Source organism: Pistacia vera, unplaced genomic scaffold (genome assembly GCF_008641045.1).
Source record: "Pistacia vera cultivar Batoury unplaced genomic scaffold, PisVer_v2 Contig482, whole genome shotgun sequence".
Lineage (NCBI taxonomy): Eukaryota > Viridiplantae > Streptophyta > Magnoliopsida > Sapindales > Anacardiaceae > Pistacia > Pistacia vera.
Window position 1 is genome coordinate 71001 of NW_022196315.1, and position 27138 is coordinate 98138.

General features: G+C 35.7%; 2 protein-coding genes and 1 pseudogene across 2 annotated transcripts; 1 reads left to right on the forward strand and 2 right to left on the reverse strand.

Moving 5' to 3' along the window:
- Nucleotides 1–339: 339 nt before the first annotated feature.
- LOC116146707 (sucrose synthase 2) lies at nt 340–6493 on the reverse strand. The gene is made up of 15 exons (XM_031432127.1): nt 6281–6493; nt 6054–6186; nt 5214–5365; nt 4894–5086; nt 4588–4706; nt 4227–4443; nt 3947–4042; nt 3667–3840; nt 2858–2974; nt 2586–2752; nt 2122–2346; nt 1425–1746; nt 1066–1310; nt 845–983; nt 340–649 (listed from the first exon to the last, which is right to left on the reverse strand). The coding sequence occupies exons 1-15, from the start codon at nt 6376–6378 to the stop codon at nt 611–613; spliced, it is 2436 nt and encodes an 811-aa protein (XP_031287987.1). The 5' UTR covers nt 6379–6493; the 3' UTR covers nt 340–610.
- Nucleotides 6494–8092: 1599 nt separating this feature from the next.
- LOC116146697 lies at nt 8093–13930 on the reverse strand (annotated as a pseudogene).
- An 8221-nt stretch (nt 13931–22151) lies between these two features.
- Nucleotides 22152–25242, forward strand: LOC116146693 (probable serine/threonine-protein kinase PBL16). Its single transcript, XM_031432115.1, has 8 exons — nt 22152–22508; nt 22841–22938; nt 23066–23757; nt 23944–24110; nt 24208–24276; nt 24479–24607; nt 24790–24936; nt 25036–25242. Exons 1-8 carry the CDS (start codon nt 22152–22154, stop codon nt 25105–25107), a joined length of 1731 nt encoding a protein of 576 aa, XP_031287975.1. The 3' UTR covers nt 25108–25242.
- The last annotated feature ends 1896 nt before the right edge of the window (nt 25243–27138 follow it).

Consider the following 27138-nt stretch of genomic DNA (forward strand, 5'->3'; position numbering starts at 1 on the left):
TCTGTGCAAATTTTGACTCGGTCCACATAAATAGGACCTAACAAGGGACCCACAGGCTCTACCACATAAGTAGAAACTTTATATTTAATAGGTATATAACAGTCACTCGTTGCATCAATTACGTGAGAATGGAGAAGGTGAGCAAGAATTACATGTTTACTTTAATGAGTTTTATCATGCTGATTCGCTACTCGTTTAATCTGGAATGATTTTAAAATTTAGATAGTAGGAGTTCCCTTGTTGAGTAAGTGATTGTGACATAGATATTAAGGACAAAAATCAAATCAACAATGGCTATGAATTCAGAATCAGCTTGGACGAGATAAGGGGGGAAAAAACTAACAAAAAAAATTTGGCAAGACAATTTCTTTTTTTTTTTCAGCACAACAGCCAGGATACACAAATAACTTCCAACATCAGGGAATAGTGTAAGACTTTCATAGAGAAGTTGCCGGAGCAAGTGAGTCACACATCTCTTTAAACATACAACATAAATAAACTTTTACATCCACAAACAAACTATTGACCCCACTTTATTTATATTTATACATTATATGTACTACACGACGTAGGTGGTCATAACATATGCAGTTCCTTGAGTACCTGCACCTCAATGCTGGTCGTCAATTGCCAAAGGAACAGACTTGGCCTGAAAAAAATAAAATAAATACAAGCATAAAATGCTGTTAGAAGTTCAAACACAATAAAACCAAATAACCGCCATAATAACAACTTTACTACATTTGCACACCACTTTTAATTTTTCAAATCCTGTGAATTTCATTAATTTGTTATATTATGTTAAGTGTAACCAAGGGGTTGCAACTGAAACTCCAGCACTCACCAAATCACGAAACTTGAGAATGTAGAACATCTCAAGGTATCTACGAGTCTCACGCCTCTCAAGTTTCGAGACATACTTCCAGAAACTATATACTCCAGCCAATGTCAGTAGCCTTTCAGAATAAATATTCCAAGTATACCTACAATTCAAGATCTCTTTCTAAGCCTCACAAATTGACAATTACTAGTAAAGAAGTACCAATTCTGTCAGGATATGCTAACCTTTCGTAAATCCTTTTAAGCCCTCCATCAGAGATTTTAGTCCAATGGTTTGGATCTTCCTTGCACTTTTGAAAGAAATCAGCCATGAGTTCAGCAGTCTGATCAGGGTGATATGGATCAATATGAAATCCTGACACACCATGCTCAATAATCTCTGCAGGGCCACCATGGCAAGTGGCAAATGTTGGAAGCCCACAGGTCATAGCTTCCACAACTGTAAGTCCAAAAGCTTCATAAAAAGCAGGCTGCCACAGATAAATAAAAAGAAAAGATAAGAGATAGTAGCGGGTTTAGTAATCAAAACAAAGAACTGATTAGTATGAATAGCTAAATTTCAATAGCATGAAATGCACATATACCTGCACAAAAGCTCCTTTGGTGTCAGCTATGTAGCGATAGAGCTCACCATTGCGCGCTCGATTTGTTTGGGCTTCTATCCAACGAAACTGACCATCCAAGTTGTATTTCTTCATAAGGTCATGCATCTTCTCAATTTCTGCAATTTCTTCTCTGTCTTTGGACTTCTTCACATCAATGTAACCTGCTACGACAACAAGGTTAACCAGTTCCCTCAATCTGGTATTCTTACCATAGCACTCAACCAATCCTGACATATTTTTCACGTGGTCAAGCCTTGCCATGGAAAAGATTACAGGCTTCAATCGATCACTCAATGTACCACTGCAATAATAAAAATGAAAAATCAGAAAATTTTCTATTTTTGAAAGTAGAATCTAACTGCCATGTAAATTTATCATTATATTTTAACTTTGTCAGAACTACAGCTAATAGTAGATACAATAATAATCTTTCCTAGTGTTGAGCAATCTATTACTATTAAGAATTATGTATTAGCTTTGTTCACTGCCATTTATCATTTTTGAAAGAGTTTCCTGACAAAGTCCAAGGAGGCATTATACTCGTATAGGAATAATAATAGTACAAGGGGTAGCAGATGCAGAATTGTCACCAGCAAAGATATATTTGTTTCATTAATGTGTCCTTTAGATATACCTTCTAAGGTAGAAGAACATGTAGAATCAGGAAGATACTCACACATGCTCATCGTTCTGCTCAGGATCATACAGCAACTGTTCTATTGAAGCATGGAGGGCTGTAAGTCTTTTTTGCTTTGCAGAGTACGGGAAATAAATGTCCATGTCTGCGCCCGGAGAGACAATATTGAACTTTGGATCAAAAACATCAATGCCATGAACAACTCGATACAACCCCGGAAGAGTGAATGCTGTGTGACTCTCATACTGACCAACAGTATTCTTCCTGAAAGAATACAAAGATTAATTATTACTATAAGTAATTTAGATGATTCCAAATTTAAAAAAGAGTTGACATAGTTGCTAGTAATGATGCACATCTTTATTTTATAATTGTAAAAGCAGGCTGAAGTTAGCATATGGGAACGGGCAAAATATGCCATGAGGAAGAACATTACTTTTGATAGCACATAAGAATAATGAGTAGTCATGCAATTGAAGCTGCTCATAAAGGGTCGGACTTACGTTCCTGCAATCTCCTGGTATGTACTGGTGATGATAAAGTCTGCATTGTTCATGGCTATCAGGTCAGCAGTGAATTGGCATGAAAAATGATATTTTTCATCAAACTTCTTCCAATATATATCCGAATCTGGATATTTTGTTTTCTCCAATGCATGGGCTATGGTGCACTACACATCAACAATTACAAACATGAGCTTCCACTCTTAGAACATAATATATTCATATGACATGCCTCACATTTCAAACCAAAAAGTTGAAAAGTCATAATTAACCTGAGTAATTCCCATTTTATAAGCCAACAAAGATGCAACGAGGTTCCCATCACTGTAGTTGCCAATAATGAGATCAGGAAAACCCTGTAATTCACCTGTAATTTCGCTTGCTACATCCTGATCATACACAAAAGCAGTTGGCATATTTATAGCTGAATTAGAAAAAGCATGTGAACATGGAAAATTAACAAACATAAACAAAAAAACACCTTTATTTTATAGAAGCCTAAATACACATTTGACCAAAGAAGGTATGATCAAAATAGGGAAGAGAGTAATTTTGGCATCAGCCGGAAAAAACAGTAGACAGTAAAAGATTATGATTAAAGATGGCAGGTTAGCAGAGATGGGTAATTTGTTGGATGTTAATCAGTTAAACCTAAAAAATAAATTTTGACAAAAAGAGCAAATTAGTAAATTAAATATAGATCTTCAATTTTCAGGTTCAGTTTTTAATTGAAATAGTCTGCCAATCGATAGTTGATTAAGAAAAAAAAAAAAAAAAATCCATTGTTGGGTCTGGCAAGATCCATGTTCACCCCCCCAATCTATGTCTTTGCAGATTCATAAGTCTTAACTTAAAATTAAAATTCAAAATTTTAACATAAATTCCCAATCATTGACTATAGTTAATCCAATGGTGTATAAAGTTGCTAATAGGCAACATTATTGGATTAAATAATCGAGAATTTATGTCAAATTATTCAGTCAAAATTTTATATTAACAGATCCCAAATCCTATATATATTAAGTATATAGGTTAAACTATAAAAGTAAATTCCGTATGTTAAAAGTTAAATAGACTTTACCTCAGCAAAGGTCTCTAGGTATGGCCATACATCAAATCTAGATATCCATTTACGAAGAATGCCTTTCTCTGATCTGAAAGGAACCCGCAATATATGAGTGTGTTCTGTTCCACTGACTCTTTCAAGCCGTTGGTTGCAAGTAGTCCCTTTTGCATCAGGTATCAACCTGGTCACCTTTCATAAACCAGCGAAAAATGTTTTAGAATTACAAAAGGAAAATAAGAGAAGATATGGAACAAATTGAAGAAATCCAATGTGAACAAAGAATAAATATACTTACAATAAGAATTCTAGGAGTGATGTCCAGTCCTTGCCTCTTAATCCTAAGAAGCATTTTATTCTCCAGGGCACGCACTTGGTCCAGAATATAAACAACCTTCAAATTGTAATGGAAAAAAAATTATTAGAAGAATTATATATCCTCTGAATGATTTATCATTGTAACATTTACACATAAGAGTTTATAATTCATGCATGGGACAAGAAGGAACAAAAATGTTGAAGTTATCCACGTTTGCAGCATAAAGTTTCCATAGGGATTATCATATTAATTATAATACCTGCCCACCAGTGTCAGGCAAACCTAGAACATTAGCTTGGCCGAAGTATCCATGTGGTGACAGGATGACAACATTAAACACCATTGGTATTCTCCCGAGGAATTTCTCTAGTGTAGAGGGATCAGGAGCCTGAAGGATGTCCAAGAGAAGATGCATCATCTCCAATACATGTTCTGCAGTATCCCCCCAACCTCTCTCAAAACCCATACCTTGTAATCTGCACAAAGGAAAAACAGAAATGTCAGGCATTGAAAAATATGCTAGTACTTATGTAGCCTGATTTAGACTGCATCAATTAAAAAAAAAAAAAAAAAAAAAAAAAAAAGAAATTAAATGTGATAACATGAATAAAGAAGCTTACACATATTCAAACTCAGAAAAGGGTGTATCAGGTGGAAGCTTAGAAAGATGATCTTCTGCCTTGGCCAGAGAAGATTGAAGTTGGGGTATGCTTTGAACCCGATCATTCAACATTAATGACTGCATATTATCTTTAGTCAAAACTCATTCCAGAGAATCCCCAATCAAAACAAAATACCACTGAGAAACAGTCAACTTCCATTTACTGTCTAATCCCACAGGTAAATTATATGGATCATCAATCTGACAAAATCACATGATAAAATTTTAAAATCATACAAAAAGAAATTCAAGTCATAGCACTTACATGTCCTTTATATCTGTGTGTTCGAAGGAAATCAAGCAATGGCTCCAAACAGTCTTTGTTACGGAACATACTGGAAGAAAGGTGGCGGTTGAGAAAATGAACACCATTGCCAATGGATGAAGACCGGTTGGGGCGAGGAAAAGTTGCATTGAATGGCTCGAAATCGAGCTCAAGCACAAATCTGTCATTAGACCTAAAAATTGTGTGCAAACAAAGAGACGTTACTGAGAAAAAAAATCTAAAGGGTTGTTAAATTAGGTATGCATAATTCAATTTTTTTTTTTTAAGAAAAATCTTCATAAGATATTGAAGTTACTTACGTCTCATCTACTAGTGCTTCTTTAAAGTGAAGATATTCAGATACAGTTAATTGGTCCACGCTAAGTTCATGGACGTTAACACGGACATATTCCCAAACTCCTGGTCTTGGACGAACTGCTATGACCACGAAGGGAGGCAGAATGATTGCTTCCTATCAACAAATTATACCCAAATTACGTTTGTTCTTCACAAAATGGAGGCCCACAAACTCGCTGCAGCAGCCCAAAAGAAAAGAAAAAAAAAAAAACATGGAATTCTTTTCTCCTATACCCTCAAGAAAATATGATTGTCTAAATGGCTTTGTGTTTTTTTTGTGAACATTGTGTAACTATCTTTTTATTTTTTCCTCATTAAATATTTAACAAAATCAAAGATAAAAACCTAAAACGCAGCAAGCCTTTTGTGTTAAAGTATGTGTTATACCGATAGCAGAGCTGTATCTGAGATCACATTGAACTGTCGAAATTGTCCTTTCGATTTCAATTCCTTTCATCAAATTAATAATTCAAGCAGAAAGAAATATTCTACAGTATTAAAGAATCATGAGTGAGTGACTAAATGAGCAAACAGCGTAGAATCAGCAGGTAAGTAACCAACAATAAATATTGTATTTGGATGATCTTAATTTGCATTTTAAGTTGACGTGGCGAAAATCCAAAAGCAATTAAAAAAAAAAAAAAAAAAAAAAAGGGATGGTCCCCTACATTTAAGGTAATAGAGAAAAAAAAAATTAAAGGCTTATCAACAAGTTATTCGACTCTGGAAGCCTAGAAATCAAAAGTATGTGGTAACAAAACAAAATCAGTGGCAACGAAACAAAGATAGACAAGGAAATCAACCTGAGCAGATTTAAGAACTTCACTAAATGGACCATCCCTCAGCTGTTGACGAGCTTCATCGTCGCCGATAATGTTGTCAAACTCATCAATTAGAACATGAGGTTGCAAAATACCTTTACCTTGAGACACATACCTTCAAAATTCAACAAACATCACTCTTCATTACAAAACCCTAACGGAACATATTATCCTAAAAAGGAAAAACAAAAATGGATGTGAAAAGTAACCTGGAGAGGAGAGAAACAAGTTCGTTACGATGAACAGAGAGAGTGTCCTCCACGCGCTCTCTCATGCTAGGAATCCGAGCTAGCTTAGAGGTCGCCATGATTGATTAAGTTGTGAGTGTGAAATGTTAATCTCACTTCCTTTTGCGTTACAGTATGTGATGATCAGAGGGAGGAAAGAGAAGCAAACAAGGATTTGACAAGTGTGAGTTGTAGGTAAAGAGGCAAACTTATATTTATATAGAGTGGGCTAGTGAGTAGTGGCTGATAACAAGAGGAGAGGAAGTGGTGGACAAATCAAATTGGTGTTTTGAAGTTTTGAGACTATGACGTTTTTTTTTCCAGCGCGATTGGGAAGTGGGAAAAATACAGCTAAAAAACCGTTATACGGTGATATCAACACCGTTACTATGTCCAGTCCAATTAAACCATATTGTGCCACGTCAAATCAATTATGCAATTTAAAAAAAAAGGCCACGGTTTGACATTTTGACCTTATTTGGAGGTTTAAAATGGTATCTGATTGAATAANATTAATGTTCCATTGTGATGCACAGAGAAAGACCTCACTTCATTGTTTAATGTTTACAGTGAAAGAAAAAAAAAAAAAAACAATATTCCAACTTTTTCGAATAAAAATATATATTTAAATATTTTACATCATGTATTTTACCGATAAAAAAGGGAAGATTTTTCATAAAACACGCCTCACGTTTTTTAATCATCAACTTATGGCACTTTGGTGGAAAATTGTTAAAACCACGCCTGAACTGTAACGCTATCCAATTCCATTCAAGTTGTAAGTTGAAATTTACATAAAATTACCGTTTTATCTTCACTTTCGTTATATTTGAAATTGTTTGTTATTTTCCAATAATTCAAACCTAACACTTCTAAGTATTTAATTCAAAACTCTAACCAAACTATATATTAATAATACTTTATATAACTTATTCTAAAAGCAAAAAAAAGTTAAAAAATTAAAAATTAAATAAAGATATCACACATATAACTTAATTTCGCCAGATTTAGTGAATTAATGATGAATTCGATTTGAAGGCAAAAATCTTTTTATCATATTTAATGAGTGAGGGCAAAATTGTATTTTTATAAAAATATAAGTTGCAAGTTAACGGGATTGAATGGTGTTAGGGTCCAGGGGTAGTTTTTGACTATTTTCCACGAAAGTATCATAAGTTGATTATTAGCAAAAAGTGGGGTAGTTTCTGAAAATCTCCCCTAAAAAAGTAATGACCTTCTCTGTGCAAATTTTGACTCGGTCCACATAAATAGGACCTAACAAGGGACCCACAGGCTCTACCACATAAGTAGAAACTTTATATTTAATAGGTATATAACAGTCACTCGTTGCATCAATTACGTGAGAATGGAGAAGGTGAGCAAGAATTACATGTTTACTTTAATGAGTTTTATCATGCTGATTCGCTACTCGTTTAATCGGAAGATTTAAAATTTGATAGTAGGGGTTCCCTTGTTGAGTAAGTGATTGTGACATAGATATTAGGACAAAAATCAAATCACAATGGCTATGAATTCAGAATCAGCTTGGACGAGATAAGGGGGGAAAAAACTAACAAAAAAATTTGGCAAGCAATTTTTTTTTTTCAGCACAACAGCCAGGATACACAATAACTTCCACATCAGGGAAAGTGTAAGACTTCATAGAGAAGTTGCCGGAGCAAGTGAGTCACACATCTCTTTAAACATACAACATAAATAAACTTACATCCACAACAAACTATTGACCCCACTTTATTTATATTTAACATTATATGTACTACACGAGGTAGGTGGTCATAACATAGCATTCCTTGAGTACTGCACCTCAATGTGGTCGTCAATTGCCAAAGGAACGACTTGGCTGAAAAAAATAAAATAAATACAAGCATAAAATGCTGTTAGAAGTTCAAACACAATAAACCAAATAACCGCCATAATAACAACTTACTACATTTGCACACCACTTTTAATTTTCACATCCTGTGAATTTCATTAATTTGTTATATTATGTTAAGTGTAACCAAGGGGTTGCAACTGAAACTCCAGACTCACCCAATCACGAAACTTAGAATGTAGGACATCTCAAGGTATCTACGAGTCTCACGCCTCTCAAGTTTCGAGACATACTTCCAGAAACTATATACCAGCCAATGTCAGTAGCCTTTCAGAATAATATTCCAAGGATACCTACAATTCAAGATCTCTTTAAGCCTCACAAATTGACAATTACTAGTAAGAAGTACCAATTCTGTCGGATATGCTAACCTTTCGTAAATCCTTTTAAGCCCTCATCAGAGATTTTAGTCCAATGGTTTGGATCTTCCTTGCACTTTTGAAAGAAATCAGCCATGAGGTCAGCAGTCTGATCAGGGTGATAGGATCAATATGAAATCCGACACACCTGCTCAATAATCCTGCAGGGCCACCATGGCAAGTGGCAAATGTGGAAGCCCACAGGTCATAGCTTCCACAACTGTAAGTCAAAAGCTTCATAAAAAGCAGGCTGCCACAGATAAAAAAAAGAAGATAAGAGATAGTAGCGGGTTTAGTAATCAAAACAAAGAACTGTTAGTATGAATAGCTAAATTTCATAGCATGAAATGACATATACTGCACAAAAGCTCCTTTGGTGTCAGCTATGTAGCGATAGAGCTCCCATGCGCGCTCGATTTGTTGGGCTTCTATCCAACGAAACTGACCATCCAAGTTGTATTTCTTCATAAGGTCATGCATCTTCTCAATTTCTGCAATTTCTCTCTGTCTTTGGACTTTTCACATCAATGTAACCTGCTAGACAACAAGGTTAACCAGTTCCCTCAATCTGGTATTCTACCATAGCACTCAACCAACCGACATATTTTTCACGTGGTCAAGCCTTGCCATGGAAAAGATTAGGCTTCAATCGATCACTCAAGTACCACTGCAATAATAAAATGAAAATCAGAAAATTTACTATTTTTGAAAATAGAACTAACTGCCATGTAAATTTATAATAATTTAACTTTTCAGAAAACAGCTAATAGTAGAAATAATATCTTTCCTAGTGTTAGCAATCTATTACTATTAAGAATTTGTATTAGCTTTGTTCACTGCCATTATCTTTTGAAAGAGTTTCCTGACAAAGTCAAGGAGCATTATACCGTATAGGAATAATAATAGTACAAGGGGTGCAGATGCGAATTGTCCAGCAAAGATATATTTGTTTCATTAATGTGTCCTTAGATATACCTTCTAAGGTAGAAGAACAGTGAATCAGGAAGATACTCACACATGCTCATCGTTCTGCTCAGGATCATACAGCAACTGTTCTATTGAAGCATGGAGGGCTGTAAGTCTTTTTGCTTTGCAGAGTAGGGAAATAAATGTCCATGTCTGCGCGGAGAGCAATATTGAATTTGGATCAAAAACATCAATGCCGAACAACTCGATACAACCCCGGAAGAGTGAATGCTGTGTGACTCCATACTGACCAACAGTATTCTTCCTGAAAGAATACAAAGATTAATTATTACTTAAGTAATTTAGATGATTCCAAATTTAAAAAAGAGTGACTAGTTGCAGTAATGATGCACATCTTTTTTTAGAATGTAAAAGCAGGCTGAAGTTGCATATGGGAACGGGCAAAATATGCCATGAGGAAGGACATTACTTTTGATAGCACATAAGAATAATGAGTAGTCCTGCAATTGAAGCTGCTCATAAAGGGTCGGACTTACGTTCCTGCAATCTCCTGGTATGTACTGGTGATGATAAAGTCTGCATTGTTCATGGCTATCAGGTCAGCAGTGAATTGGCATGAAAAATGATATTTTCTAAACTTCTTCCAATATATATCCGAATCTGGATATTTTGTTTTCTCCAATGCATGGGCTATATTGCACTACACATCAACATTAAAAACATGAGCTCCACTCTTAGAACATAAAATATTCATATGAACTGCCTCACATTTCAAACCAAAAAGTTGAAAAGTCATAATAACCTGAGTAATTCCCATTTTATAAGCCAACAAAGACGCAACAGGTTCCCATCACTGTAGTTGCCAATAATGAGATCAGGAAAACCCTGTAATTCACCGTAATTTCGCTTGCTACATCCTGATCATACCAAAAGCAGTTGGCATATTTATAGCTGAATTAGAAAAAGCATGTGAACATGGAAAATTAACAAACATAAACAAAAAAAACACCTTTATTTTATAGAAGCCTAATACACATTTGACAAAGAAGGTATGATCAAATAAGGAAGAGAGTAATTTGGCACAGCGGAGAAAAAACAGGAGCGTAAAAGATTATGATTAAAGATGGCAGGTTAGCAGAGTGGGTAATTTGTTGGATGTTAATCAATTAAACCTAAAAAATAAATTTTGACAAAAAGAGCAAATTAGTAAATTAATATAGATCTTCAATTTTCAGGTTCAGTTTTAATTGAAATAGTCTGCCAATCGATAGTTGATTAAAAAAAAAAAAAAATCATTGTTGGGCTGGCAAGATCCATGTTCACCCCCCAATCTTGTCTTTGCAGATTCATAAGTCTTAACTTAAAAAAAATTCAAAATTTTAACATAAATTCCCAATTGATATAGTTATCCAATGGGTATAAAGTTGTAATAGGCAACATTATTGGATTAAATAATCGAGATTTATGTCAATTATTCAGTCAAAATTTTATATTACAGAACCAAATCATAATAAATTAAGTATATAGGTTAACTATAAAAGTAAATTCCTATGTTAAAAGTTAAATAGACTTTACCTCAGCAAAGGTCTCTAGGTATGGCCATACATCAAATTAGATATCCATTTACGAAGAATGCCTTTCTTGATCTGAAAGGAACCCGCAATATGAGTGTGTTCTGTTCCACTGACTCTTTCAAGCCGTTGGTTGCAAGTAGTCCCTTTTGCATCAGGTATCAACTGGTCACCCTTCATAAACCAGCGAAAATAAGAGAAGATATGGAACAAATTGAAGAAAACCAATGTGACAAAGAATAATATCTTACAATAGAATTCTAGGGTGATGTCCAGTCCTTGCCTCTTAATCCTAAGAAGCATTTTATTCTCCAGGGCACGCACTTGGTCAGAATATAAACAACCTTCAAATTGTAATGGAAAAAAAATTATTAGAAGAATTATATCTCTGAATGATTTATCATTGTCATTTACACACTAAGAGTTTTTGCATGGGACAAGAAGGAACAAAAATGTTGAAGTTATCCACGTTTGCAGAAAAGTTTCCATAGGGATTATCATATTAATTATATACCTGCCCACCAGTGTCAGGCAAACCTAAACATTAGCTTGGCCAAAGATCCATGTGGTGAAGGATGACAAACATTAAACACCATTGGTATTCTCCCGAGGAATTTCTCTAGTGTAGAGGGATCAGGCCTGAAGGATGTCCAAGAGAAGATGCATCATCTCCAATACATGTTCTGCAGTATCCCCCCAACCTCTCTCAAAACCCATACCTTGTAATCTGCACAAAGGAAAAACAGAATGTCAGGCATTGAAAATTGCTGTACTTATGTAGCGATTTAGACTGCATCAATTAAAAAAAAAAAAAAAAAATGTGATAACAATGAATAAAGAAGCTTACACATATTCAAACTCAGAAAAGGGTGTATCAGGTGGAAGCTTAGAAAGTGATCTTCTGCCTTGGCCAGAGAGATTGAAGTTGGGTATGCTTAGACACGATCATTCAACATTAATGATGCATATTATCTTTAGTCAAAACTCATTCAGAGAATCCCCAATCAAAACAAAATACCACTGAGAAACAGTCAACTTCCATTTACTGTCATCCACAGGTAAATTATATGGATCATCAATCTGACAAAAAACATGATAAAATTTTAAAATCATACAAAAGAAATTCAAGTCTAGCACTTACATGTCCTTTATATCTGTGTGTCGAAGGAAATCAAGCAATGGCTCCAAACTGCTTTGTTACGGAACATACTGGAAGAAAGGTGGCGGTTGAGAAATGAACACCATTGCCAATGGATGAAGACCGGTTGGGGCAGGAAAAGTTGCATTGAATGGCTCGAAATCGAGCTCAAGCACAAATCTGTCATTAGACCTAAAAATTGTGTGCAAACAAGAGACTTACTGAGAAAAAAAAATCTAAAGGGTTGTTAAATTAGGTATGCATAATTCAATTTTTTTTTTTTTTTTTAAGAAAAATCTTATAAGATATTGAGTTACTTACGTCTCATCTACAGTGGCTCTTTAAAGTGAAGATATTCAGATACATTAATTGGTCCACGCTAAGTTCATGGACGTTAACACGGACATATTCCCAAACTCTGGTCTTGGACGAACTGCTATGGCCACGAAGGGAGGCAGAATGATTGCTTCCTATCAACAAATTATACCCAAATTACGTTTGTTCTTCACAAAATGGAGGCCCACAAACTCGCGCAGCAGCCCAAAAGAAAAAAAAAAAACATGGAATTCTTTTCTCTATACCCTCAAGAAAATATGATTGTCTATGGCTTTGTGTTTTTTTTGGTGAACATTGTGTAAATATCTTTTATTTTTTTCTCATTAAATATTTAACAAAACAAGATAAAAACCTAAAACGCAGACAGCCTTTTGTGTTAAAGATGTGTTACACGATACAGAGCTGTATCTGAGATCACATTGAACTTCGAAATTGTCCTTTCATTTCAATTCCTTATCAAATTAATAATTCAAGCAGAAAGAAAATTCTACAGTATTAAAGAACATGAGTGAGTGACTAAATGAGAAACGAGTAGAATCAGCAGGTAAGTAACCAACATAAAAATAGTATTTGGAGATCTTAATTTATTAATGTGACGTGGCGAAAATCCAAAGCAATTAAAAAAAAAAACGGATGGTCCCTAATTTAAGGTATAGAGAAAAAAAAAAAAAAAAAAAAAAAAATTAAAGGCTTATCACAAGTATTCGACTCTGGAAGCCTCAGAAATCAAAAGTATGTGGTTAAAAAAAAAAATCAGTGGCAACGAAACAAAGATAGACAAGGAAATCAACCTGAGCAGATTTAAGAACTTCACTAAATGGACCATCCCTCAGCTGTTGACGAGCTTCATCGTCGCCGATAATGTTGTCAAACTCATCAATTAGAACATGAGGTTGCAAAATACCTTTACCTTGAGACACATACCTTCAAAATTCAACAAACATCACTCTTCATTACAAAACCCTAACGGAACATATTATCCTAAAAAGGAAAAACAAAAATGGATGTGAAAAGTAACCTGGAAAGGAGAGAAACAAGTTCGTTACGATGAACAGAGAGAGTGTCCTCCACGCGCTCTCTCATGCTAGGAATCCGAGCTAGCTTAGAGGTCGCCATGATGGATTAAGTTGTGAGTGTGAAATGTTAATCTCACTTCCTTTTGCGTTACAGTATGTGATGATCAGACGGAGGAAAGAGAAGCAAACAAGGATTTGACAAGTGTGAGTTGTAGGTAAGGAGGCAAACTTATATTTATATATAGTGGGCTAGTGAGTAGTGGCTGATAACAAGAGAAGAGGAAGTGATGGACAAATCAAATTGGTGTTTTGAAGTTTTGAGACTATGACGTTTTTTTTCCAGCGCGATTGGGAAGTGGGAAAAATACAGCGAAAAAACCGTTATACGGTGATATCAACACGATTACTATGTCCAGTCCAATTAAACCATATTGTGCCACGTCAAATCAATTATGCAATTTGAAAAAAGAAGGCTACGGTTTGACATTGTGTCCTTATTTGGAGGTTTAAAATGGTATCTGATTGAAAAAAAATGTAATTTTATGTTTTAATGTAAACTTTAAAATTTAAATACATTTGAAAATCCAAGGAGGCTTGATGAAAAAAAAAAACCTATGAAGATATGTTATATCTTGTTAGAAACATGCCGTCAGAGATTAAGCAATATTTTTTTAAATTATTTTTTACATATGCTATTAATTACAATTTTAGATTTTATAACTATGAAATTTAACTTAAAAAAAAAAAAAAAACCATGAATATTCTTGTAATTTTGCTTCAATGGTGTGATTACGATGCAGAATTATAAAGTCAACAATGAAAATTTTATGACCCAATGTCGGCTGACTCAGCTAATCCTAGAATCTTATGTCTTTGGATGCTTACAGTTTTCCCCTTCGCCCATAGCTTTTGCTTTTGCTTTCGGCCTTGGGGGTGCCGTCGTTTCCTCAAGTTGCATAATAATGTGGCGTGAGTATATTAAAATCGATTTATATGCTTTTCATATTCTCATCTTATTTCCATACAATGCATCATTCACTTTGAAAATTTCAGTAGCATGTGGACCCTATAGAGAGCTGTAGGTCCATCACACTACAAACCATCAAACGCCACCTGATTCCAGTAACTCTGTATTTGCAAACCGATAATGTAATTAAATTGGGTTGGTTCCTTTGTTTTGTTATTTAGTTTTGGATTCTTTTTCTTCTTAATTATTATTCTTTAAAGAAATGTTACTTTCACAAAGGCTTTCCACCAACAAATCATAAACTCCACGCTCCCCCTCCATCCGTCAATGATCTTTAATTATAACATTAGTCAATCATGGTTAGTAGGATTCCAATTAAGATAATAGGTAAAATCAATACCAAAACCAAACCACTGCCTGACAAAAGACTCCAGTAATGAATCGCTTTCATCTATATTTTCGGATAATATAAAGACAGATATTTGGTTATACAAGAACCTACATAGAATAAAGCTCATTCAAGACGAATTTATTGATGTTGAAATTACCAATTATACATTGAGACCATAAGCAAACAGTTATATGCACCCGTACACAGGGACGGATCCAGAAATTTCTGCTAGGGTGGGTCAAAATAAAAATTAATTATACATCAGTACTTTTGTCCATTAATATTTTTGTTATGGTGGGCCAAAATATATAAATTATACATATTTACATTTAAAAAAAAAAAAATCAGAATGAGCCAAAAAGTGGCTGGATCCGCCCCTGCCCTCAGGCAAGCAATAATAAACTTTGCTGTAATTCTGTTAAAATGGTTCCTCAAGCTAATCTTGAGAAAATAGGGAGGAAGAGGGATTTGAAATTCTTGAACAGCTCCTCCTAGAGCAGAAGAGAAAGACAACTCAGGGTGGAAAAGTAGTGGCGCCTGGCCATCAAGTGCAAGACATGGACCGTGATCAGGTCTCTAGCCAGGATGTTCGGTGGATCATGCATCAAGTACTTTCATCCAAGAAAAGCTACTTCGAAGCTAGAAGCATCATTTCTGATAAAGAAATACTACATTTACAAATATGCATACAAAGATAAATCCAATCCTTGAAAGAAGGGGAAAAGAGAGAGAGAGAGAAAGACAATCATGAAGATTAAGGGTAAGATTTATCTTTGTATGTCCTTCTTTATAAACATCTTTGTAAGACTAGCATTTTCCCTTTTTATATTCAACTCTACCTGTTTTAATTTTTAGCATGAGTCTTTGGCATATATAGCTTACTTAGCGTTCATTGTTTTGGTCCTTTAAGCCATTGTGGCCATACTTTAATTTTCACTAAGTCAGAGCTCAAATAATATACTCCAGATGGAAGCACAAGAGGTAATCCGATTTTTTTAAGTCTTTGGAATTGTTAGATTAATTTAGATAATAGCATATACAGAGCAAAAATATTACTATGATCGTTGATATTCACATTTTAAATGACGAGTTAATAATCATGCAAACTAGTGGCACCACTTCTTTTTGGCACAACTTTGCCAGGTGGTAGAATAAGATTCAGCCAGTGTGATGGCCTACTCACCAATTAATATATGGTGGTTCTACTTTATTTCTATCTCATGATGCTGAGGAAATTCTTATCCATATCTAAATTACAACTTTACAGTTTACACCTTTTTCAACAACCGAAAAGGACTGGAGAGAGATCCCCCACTGAAACCGACAAAGTGGAATATTAATTGGAATATTCCTCAATTACAAATTTACAATATATCTTCATGGCTAATCCCTTATCCTTCTTTCTACCTATCCTGAATATGCTGTTCCCCAAATATTGGAAGAATCGGCCCATTTGAATCCACCTTATACTTTTTAGCCCAAAATTCAATAATGACCGTTCCATTATCTGTTTTCACCACAATAATTTAGGTAAGATAGGAAGAGAGATGTTCCCAGATGACCAAGTACACTAGTTAACTGACTGACCACACAAATATGCTGATGTTGGCAGCTTGTTTTCTCTAAGGACAGGAAGGAATTTTACTAGCGGCATCAAATGCGTAGCCACCGAAAGCAAATAAAATGGATATATCCACCATCTTTTATGGAAATTTTGAAAGAAGAGTGAGAAACTGTTAGAATTTGAGATGGGTCTGACTCCTCACCTAATAAGACTTTGTTGAATAGGAGGATTACCCCCTCTTATAACCCAATAGGCTTGAGCGTGTCTAGTCAATGTAGGATTCCAACACTCTCCCTCACGGTCAAGCTCATATGTTGGGTCATGTCTATTATTGGAGGTAGTTGCTAGGGCTATGCAAAAAAATCCGATATCCGATATCTGATCCTGACCCGATCTGAAAAAATCGGATATCCGAAAATTCGAATAAGATACGGATCGTTATTTTAAAAAATCCGAATATTCGGATCGGATACCGGATCGAGAATGTTAAAAAATCGGATATCCGAATCTGATCCTGATTTTACTAAACTACGTCGTTTTGAGTGTAACAATAACCCTAAGTCTAACACAATTAACTCAATTACTCTCTGTCTCTCTCACTCATCTCAGTCTCTCTCGCTGGAAGCCTGGAACACGCAGTCACGCACAGTCGCACAGACCTCACACACTCTCTGTCTCTGTCACTCTTAGTCTCTCTCGCTGGAACATGCAGTCATGCATAGTCGCATAGACCTCACAGTCTCACTCACAGTCACTCAAACTCTCAGACCAGATCTCAGCTCAGTCTCTCACTCTCTCTCGCTCAACTCTCTCGGTCTCTTTCGCTCTAACACGCACAGATACAGACAGACACACAGTCAGTCAGCCACTCAAACTCTCTTAGACTCAGATCTCAGTCTCTCTCGCTCAACTCTCTCGGTCTCTCTCGCTCGAACACGCACAGTAGCCAGTCTCTCTCGCTCAACTCTGTCAGATCTCAGCCTCTCTGACGATTGAAGCCCCAAATCGATCGTAAGTTAATTTCTTTAGAATTTAGAGTTGCTGAATTTTGTTCACGTTATGACTGTTGTTTGATTGCCTCTGGTTATTTGATGTTCTATTATGTGATATGTGTTGATTGTTGAAGTGGGAAAATCCAGCCAATTGGTGGCTGGTTTGTTTGATTGGAAAAATAGAAGTGTTTTAATTTTTTGCAAGTTGAGTGGGGAAATTGTTTAGATGCTTGAGCAGTGAATCTTCTTCTAGAAGTTGTATTTGTTATGGTTCTTACTTCTTCCTAGTGGTTCCTGTACTCTGAAAACAGCTATCTAATGCCCAAAATTTTTGTTCCAAACTACTTTTTCGACCACTAAAACGAAACAAAACAAAAAAAAAAAAAAAAAAAAAAAAAAAATTCAAAACTATATCAGTGTCACTGTCTCAGTGAGGGGCTGAAAACCAAAAATGAATAAAAAATTATCCACTTAATGATCTAGTTAATATGTTCTCTTTCATGGATTGCAATATGAATTGGTCATATAACCAATAAGTTGACTGATATCTGGCAATTCAAATAATTCTGTTAATGGCAATAATAATATGGTATCCAATTTTTTGCCTTAAAGTATATAAGTAGAAAGCTATATCCCTGCATCTTTGGTGCTTCTAAATTTACCTATGGGTTACATCAACACCATTGAGGCCCTTTTGTAGCTCTTGCCATTGATTTACTCGAATCTCTTGAACTGCAGGTGCTTGTGAATTCTCTCCTTTATGTAACCAATCAAAGCATAACATTAATATCATTGTTTTGCTGGAAATGACTTTTGGTTGCATATACCAACCTGTTTCCTCCGTGGTTTACACTGTAGTTCTACTCATCTGATTTAATTGTGGAAGCTTCTTTTTACTTTGCAGTCAAGAGAGCTAATTACATTATGATTTGCTCTACAGGATGTAGACTAGTGCTGAAAGTATGTGAAGGAGAACTTAGGGAGCATTACATTATTATCCATATGATTGGAAGTCAAAGTTAGGGGGCATTTTGATATTGTAGCCTCATGTTGCTGTTCTGTCTTCTGTGTTCTCTAAGCATGTTGGGCTAATCTCTCTAGCACTTGCTTCAAGTGATGTCAATGACAATCTAACTCTGGATGGATATAAAGTTAAATAATGCTTTTTCTTATTGTTTTAATATAGAGTATTTCTAGTTGGAGTCATGGTATTGCTTGCTTGTTGGTGTGATCAAGTTTAGTATATGATTGGAAGTCAAAGTTAGGGAGCATTCCAAATGCATGTTGCTTTAATCGGTTTATTGAGCATATTTTCATTTTAAAAATATTGATTTTATTGTTAATCTTAAAAATTGTTTATTGAAATGGTTTATTTGTTTTGTTTTGTTTTGTACAGGAGGATGATGACGAGTAGTTAAGGGAGACAAAGCCATCTGATATGAAGATAAGCCTANGAAAAGCTACTTAGAAGCTCTGTTTTAAAACCCGGACCAGCCCGGTAGGTTTAACCGGTTGGACCGGGACCCAGGGCCTTCTCCGGGTCGGGTTACTCTTTTTAATTGTTTCAAGTTTCAAATATAACAAGCACACCCCTGATTAATACGCATCAGTCCCTGAAGGTTTCAAATCTAGCAAACACACCCTCTGGCCAAATGCAAATCGGCAATGACCTCCCCTTTTCCGGCGACCTTCCACCTTCCCTTACTGTCGGAAACCACCTTCTGACTTTCTTCGACGCTGTCACGCTTCATCTCCAACCGTCGCGTGATGTTTCATCGTCCACCTTTGTCGCATGATTTTTCTTCCATTTCTCGGCGTCGATCGGCCTTCTCCGGCATCGACAGGCTTCCTCAGCCACCGATATACCTTCTTCCAAGCTCACTTGCCATCGTTCACGAAGACCCAGTCATCTCACCAAAAAAAGCCACCGTGACCATTGACTTCCACCACCAATCTGCCATTTTCCGATGATGCCTCTACTTGCTAGCTGCCGATTAGCCCTCCCCATCATCCGATCTACCCTCCCTAGTGTGTCGCCGTTGCTCTCCCAATCGATCGTCGATTTGCATTTGGCCAGGATTGTGTTTGCTAGATTTCAAACCTATAGGGTCTGATGGTATTTATCAAGGGTGTTTTTGTTAGATTTTAAACCTGTCAAACTATTGGCTCAACCGATGGTCTAACCGGTTAGACCGGTTGAACCGTGACCCAACCATCAGAGCGGGTTACCCTCCGATCTGGTTTTTAAAATAATGCTCAGAAGCCAGAAGCATCATTTATGATATTCAACTCTACCTGTTTTAATTTTTAGCACAAGTCTTTGGCATATATAGCTTACTTAGCGTTCATTGTTTTGGTCCTTTAAGCCATTGTGGCCATAGTTTAATTTTCACTAAGTTAGAGCTCAAATAATATACTCCAGATGGAAGCACAAGAGGTAATCCGATTTTTTTAAGTCTTTGAAATTGTTAGATTAATTTAGATAATAGCATATACAGAGCAAAAATATTACTATGATCGTTGAAATTCACATTTTAAATGAGGAGTTAATAATCATGCAAACTAGTGGCACCACTTCTTTTTGGCACAACTTTGCCAGGTGGTAGAATAAGATTCAGCCAGTGTTATGGCCTACTCACCAATTAATATATAGTGGTTCTACTTTATTTCTATCTCATGATGCTGAGGGAATTCTTATCCATATCTCAATTACAACTTTACAGTTTACACCTTTTTCAACAACCGAAAAGGACTGGAGAGAGATCCCCCACTGAAACCGACAAAGTGGAATATTAATTGGAATATTCCTCAATTACAAATTTACAATATATCTTCATGGCTAATCCCTTATCCTTCTTTCTACCTATCCTGAATATGCTGTTCCCCAAATATTGGAAGAATCGGCCCATTTGAATCCACCTTATACTTTTTAGCCCAAAATTCAATAATGACCGTTCCATTATCTGTTTTCACCTCAATAATTTAGATTAGATAGGAAGAGAGATGTTCCCAGATGACCAAGTACACTAGTTAACAGACTGACCACACAAATATGCTGATGTTGGCAGCTTGTTTTCTCAAAGGACAGGAAGGAATTTTATTAGCGGCATCAAATGCGTAGCCACCGAAAGCAAATAAAATGGATATATCCACCATCTTTTATGGAAATTTTGAAAGAAGAGTGAGAAACCATGTTCCAATTATAGTGTAAAAAGTGGAATAAAAACGTCGCTATAAAAGGGTCGTAGGGCTCCCGTGTTTGATATAGCACAAGCACAAGCACAACTTAACAGATACTGTTAGAAGAAGCTAACAGAGAATTGCACGAAATGGAACCATCAGCAGACCTAGCAAAAGTTGGAAGGGAAGGCTTTGCATTACTGGAAGAATGTGTAGGGCGAAAAACAAGGCCTGTAAATCAAAATCATCATCCTCAGCACCAATTTCAGTATGCAGCTACTCAAGGTTATAATCCAAGCGTTGAGATCGACTGCAATGAGGCAGCCAAAATGTACGGTGGTGTGGTAATTACAGATTATCGGGCTAAGAAACCCCTGAATATTCCAACTACAAGATATAATGGTTTAAGCAGAGAAATGAATTGTCCCCCACCAAACATAAGTATTATCAGGAAAGAGTTCACAGTCGCCACCTACAATTTTTAGAGACGAGATCATGAACTACTTTTGTCTTTTTTGTATTTGTAACTAAAATAATTCACTACAGTTTCACCAATCCCAAATATTACCTGGAGATATAAGTCATTTGGCAAACATCTTGGAAGTTCTCTCGAAAAATAGTTTGCACTTAGTAGAACTGTACTATAAAAAGATAACTCTCCTGGCTATGCCAATGCGATGATGGCTAAAAGGAAAGCTTAGCAATAACCTCTCCTGTTTTTCAATGTACTGGTAATGGCTACATAAGCTTGCAAAAACATAGGTAGCCTGCAGCAAGGTCTCATGTCATATGAAATTGACCATATTTTCATGTGCCCAAAAAGAGAAAAAAGACAAATATAATTATTTTTTAAGTAAGTTGACCTTCACTTGAAACGACAGCCGAGTTTCTCCTAGGCTATGGCGTTAATAGTCACGCGAGCAAACACACTGGCTTGCTACGCCGAAATGGGAGGATTAGCATTTACCGTCCATTACTGGGGATATTAAATTGGTGGCAGTTGTTTTGCCGCCTCTAAACACTCCAGCTGTTTGAAGAATGTTCCCATGTTGATGGAGAGCTAATGTTGTCTTACATATGATTGGGTATTTGGGTATCTCGTAAGACTTTTACCTTTTAACAGGGAGAAATCTAGAGATAGAGAAGCCGGGGTGTTCTGTTCTGTTATTGTCCAGATTGTAAAATCCAGTGATAAAATTTGGAAAGTCACAATTCAATTATGCAAATGGTATTGGAATGAATAAAGAAATATTCTGTGACGTGTAATGTGTCCCGTGACGCGGCGAATGGTAGCAAGAAAACAGAAAAATCTCCGGTGAGCTCGAAGTTATACGTTAATTACTAAGGTGGAAATTAACAAGAATCATTATACAGACATAACGCCACCACCCATGCATCGAAATGCATACAAATAAAGCCGTCTATTTGGTTAGAACTATTAGACATGTATCTAATGAAAAACATACACATTAACAATTACAGTATCCAAAAGTAAGAGCTCATAATCCATTCAAAAAAATGATGACTAGAAAAAGGAGGGAGAACAAACTGAGCGTGCTTGTGGTATTGGAAGGAATCAAGGCCTCCAAAGATAGGACAGGTATTGCACCGCTATGCAAGGCTATGCGAGAAGTGAATAATGATGAGGATGAAATATTGGTTCTCACAATTCTCCCTGCGAAGGAGGAATCTGCGACTGGAACGTCTTCTGATGTAGGCAATAGTGAATGTGGGCCAGATCATCATCATCTTCAATGTAATCAATCATGGGGACAAGATTCATACATCAACTTCCTCCGCCAAGAGATCACTCAGAAAATGGAGGTTTACCGCCGGACTTTTAGGCCTTTTTATGATACTTGCAAAACAAATGGAGTAAGTCCAATCTCTTACCACCGCAACCATTTTGACTAGCTTTGAATTGGCTTTGTCATGTTATAAAATATAAATTAAATTTATGAAAATAGTTTTTCTTTTTCTAGTTTCCCATATATAAGAAGATAGATTTTTAATCCTACAATTTTTTTCTAGCTTTAGACAATAGAAAATGTTGCTCCCAAAGTGAAAATAAATTATTTACTAATGACAGTTATTCTTTGTAATTGCTAATTGGCCTTTTATTCTTAGTGATGATAACGGTCATGTGTATTTTTATGCTGATCTTGTAACCTCCTAGGTTCCATCATAATGAATAGCTTTTGTGACAGGTCAAATTTCAGGTGAAGATTGCTGCATGTTTCCGGCTGAAGGATATTATAATAGAGGAGGTTAACAATGCCAAGGCCACTTGGATTTTTATGGATAGGTTCTCCTGCTCCTTCCTCCTTCCATCTCCATACATAAAACACAACTGAATCAAGGATTTTTCAGACTCATATTGTTTTCTTATTCTTGATTACTTAATCCCTTGGAAATTTTCCTCATTGTTGCAGATATTTTACTAGGGACCTCAGTTTCCGACTCAGTGGCGCCGAATGTAATGTATCATTGATTGGTGATGACGACGAATCCATGGTTCCTGATCACTTGCTTTTATGTGATGGATCAGAATGTTCAATGGTCGTGGAAGAAAGACTAAACCCAAAATCTCCAAAGCCCATGAATGGATCCACACAACAGGAACCGTGTATAAATTGTTCTTTGGCTGTACTTGAACTCTCTTCTCCATCTCTGGCAAGTACAAGAAAAGAGAGGGGAAAGCAAAAAATATCTGAGCCACAAGAGCAAAATAAAAACGTAGGAAGCTTGGAGCCACTCAAAGAAGAGATAACTCCACATGAATATACTCCAATAAAATACGCAGACGCCAATATGATGCTTGGTGTACCAGTGCAGTTAAGCTGGGAAGAGATTATGGATATTACAAGTAAGTTTTCGACAAAGTTCTGTGCGAGGCAGAAGAACTATATGACCTATACTGGATATTTGACCCAACAACAGAAGTATGTCTTGGTAAAGAGATTCACAGGAAATTCTAGCCGCATTTTTCAAGCAGAAAATAAAGCAGCCTTGTCTATTAACCACAAAAACATAATGCAGCTACTTGCTTACCACAAAAGTGATACTACTACAGTTTTACTCTACCCCCTACCAATAGAAGGAACACTGGACGATATTCTTTCCGGTGAGTTCTGACATCTCTTCCTTTTAGATCATTACCAAAATTCTTTAAAAGTTTAGCGGACATAATCAATCATTACCAACTATTCTTAATACTTCAGTGGAAAGAATCAATCTTCAATAATAATTGATTCATTGAAAATCATTGCAGATTTTATGACTAATAATGTCTGCGGCATGTCATTATCAGGCTTGGGGGAATATAAACTGAAACTGAAATTTCAACAAAAATTGAAGATCGCCATAGGTATTGCTCAAGGCGTTCGATACATGCACGAAGAGTGTCCTGGAGGCCCAGTTGCTTATGGTCAATTACAGCTAAGCAACATTTTTCTAAGATACGACTTAGAGCCATTGGTGAAATCTCAAACCTGAGTTTCTTGTTAAGGGCGTATATTTATTTTCCCCTAACTGGGCGGCTCTCTTTCTTAAATCTAAATGGTGGTTCTGACAGATCTCTGGCTTTGGTAAAGCAAAATGGATTCATCTTGAACAACCATCATCTATTTTTGATAAGAGGTATGCTTTCAAGCCAAGTTACTCAGAATTCCTTTCCACCAAATTTTAGACATTCAATCTACTCAGTACAGTCAAAGGAGACGAAGCTAAATTAATACATTTTAAAGTGTGATTTAAACTCTTTAATGAACAGGCCCAAACACATTTTTGTTAAGTTTGATTATGATCCATTAAATTGAAGTTGCTTTTGGTGTTAAAGGTGCAAGCTTAAGGATCCTTTGAACCATGGATCAATGGAATTACTGAAATCAGATGTCTATTCCTTTGGAGTTCTGCTCTTAAGGCTCTTTTGTCGGCGACAGTTACCAGAGGACGACAGAAGTTTGATTGAGTTGGTAAGTGGGCAACTCTTTTCATATTATGCTCACGGGTTATATCCGTTTCCATGAATTATACATCTCCTATTGTGATTGGTGAAATTAAATACCTTTAAAATTTCCTCATCCAACCCTTGAAATTGGCTTTAAATCTAATATTGCCGCAATTTTATGTGTAATACTATATGAAAATTTGACAGGCTCGGCCTTTGTTGCTGGAAAGGAAATTCCATGAATTATTGGAGGAGAACTGGGAGATCTCCGACATGCATGGATTTTACAGGGTGATGGCTGCTGCAAATCAATGCACACAAACTAAGCCAACTTCACGACCCTTTATGAGTGAGGTGCTCATTAACCTCTCATGTTGTTGTATGCTCCTGCCCTTTTCTAGAGTGATTTCTTATGTTATTATAATTTATGTTTTTCCCTTTCTGTTCATTCAGGTGATTTCCATTCTTAAAGGAGATAATTTCAGTGATATAGAACCATCTTCATCTAGCAGCAGTTCTTATTAAGAGGAAGCAGAAACATATATCCCAGGCCTCCATAAAAACTCAATTGTTGTAATGTATTTACATCAAAAATATTATTGTATCAGCCTCATTGCCCAAAAACAATGAAATGTGAGGAAATATTTAAAACCTTTACAGTTATGTACTGTTTTTCTTTCTAGAAAGATTTGAAAAACAAAGCGCCTCGTCTCGCCAAAGCAATTGATTTTACAGTATGTTTGCAATTGTTTTCAAACTGTAAAATGTTTGCAATTGATTGCAGGAATTTGGTCCCTTCTTAAAAAAAAATATTTGATCCAAATGGATATTCAGTTCACATTCTTTCTACTTGATTTAATTTAACCTTAACGACAGTTAATGCTTAAATAATGTACAAAAAAAACCTATAAAGGTGGTCAGTCTACCATAAGACAAATTCCTAAGATAGGATCAAAACAAAAGTCTAACCAAGACAAAAGAAGTATACAAAACATTATCTTCCAATGCACATTCTATCACAGGACAATCCCTGAGTTAGGACGAAAACAAAACCTATACAAGACCATCTTCAAAACATATACAAGACAACTATCACCAAAACAAAGCCAACTAACAAAAATTCACTATTTAAAAATGCACATTGATAACCCCTAATCCAGAGCAAGACTCCTATTACTAATGGTTCTCTTCATCTTCCTAAGGTCTATAGCTTTATCCCTCACAATTAACTTAATCATAGTAATAATTGAAGTTGCATCCTTGTACCCCCCACCAAACACTCTATTGTTTCTTTCCCTCCAAATCCAATAGACGGAAGCACTCAAACACAACTTCCCTAAGGCATACTTCAAGTTATTCCTCTTCCAATTATTGGACAGTCAATGCTTTGATAACTTTCCAGAGGATATCTCTTTAATCGTTACAATGTGAATGATTTTATACTATTACTCCCACCAACTATCTCTTCCAGAAACATTTGAAAACAACTAATATGATTTATTCACGTATAGGTAACCAAGCACTGCCTCATTCTAAGCTTAACTCTTCTGTGCTTTGAATTAATTTATTTCGCAACCGTAAATATGATATTCATTACATGCTTTCGGCCCCATGTGCCATATTTTTTATAAGAAAAATATTTCTGACCTAAAAAGTTTTTTTTTTTTAATTTTAATTAACTTTACAAATTAAATACCATAATATCTTGCTTATTTTAGTTATGTATTTTGTCGATTGTAGATTACGCGTTGAGATGTTATAACCTCTTTTTTTATGCCACCAACTACTCTTACCTAATCACTTATGTAATAATTTCCCAACAAAACCTAGTGCTTCCAACCAGTGTTTATAATAATTTATTCGTTAATTATATTGTGATTAAATACCACATTACTTTTTCATTAACCAAGAATACTGTACTCAAAAGCATTGCCCATGGTGTTGATTGCCATAGCGCCTCACATTCTATTACCATTAACCTTTTCAACATTATTATATAAATATATATTTTCTCCAGCTTTCTCACCTTGCAACTGCAAATGCTACCAAATTTAAATTACATTAAAATTTTCGTAATATGTAATTCTTCAAAACTCCTTTTTACACACCGAGAATTATATTATTAATTAATCAGCATCATCAAGTCACCTTGACACTCCTACATAGCACCGACATTTGCAATAGTCAAGTCTTTGAACACTTTTTGTGCAAAACATTGTCCCCCGTCTAAAGAAATTTAACACGCAAACGTAGAAAACAACAATACAGGGAAAGGCCGAATGAGTTGTGTATACCCAAGGTTTGTTATAACGACAAGTTGATACCTAAAAGGTTTTGAAACGATAAATAGGTACCTTCCGTCATATTCTGTTAGTGATTTCTGTTTATTAATAGTGAAAAGACTAAAATGCCATTGAAAGTTTGAATTTTAGTTTTTTATAAATTTAAAAATTTCTAAAAAAACCCCCTAGGTTTACAAATTTAACAAAATACCCCAATATATAAAATTTTTGTAAAATAACAAAAACACTCCCGCCACCCGCAGTGCCAGATTCC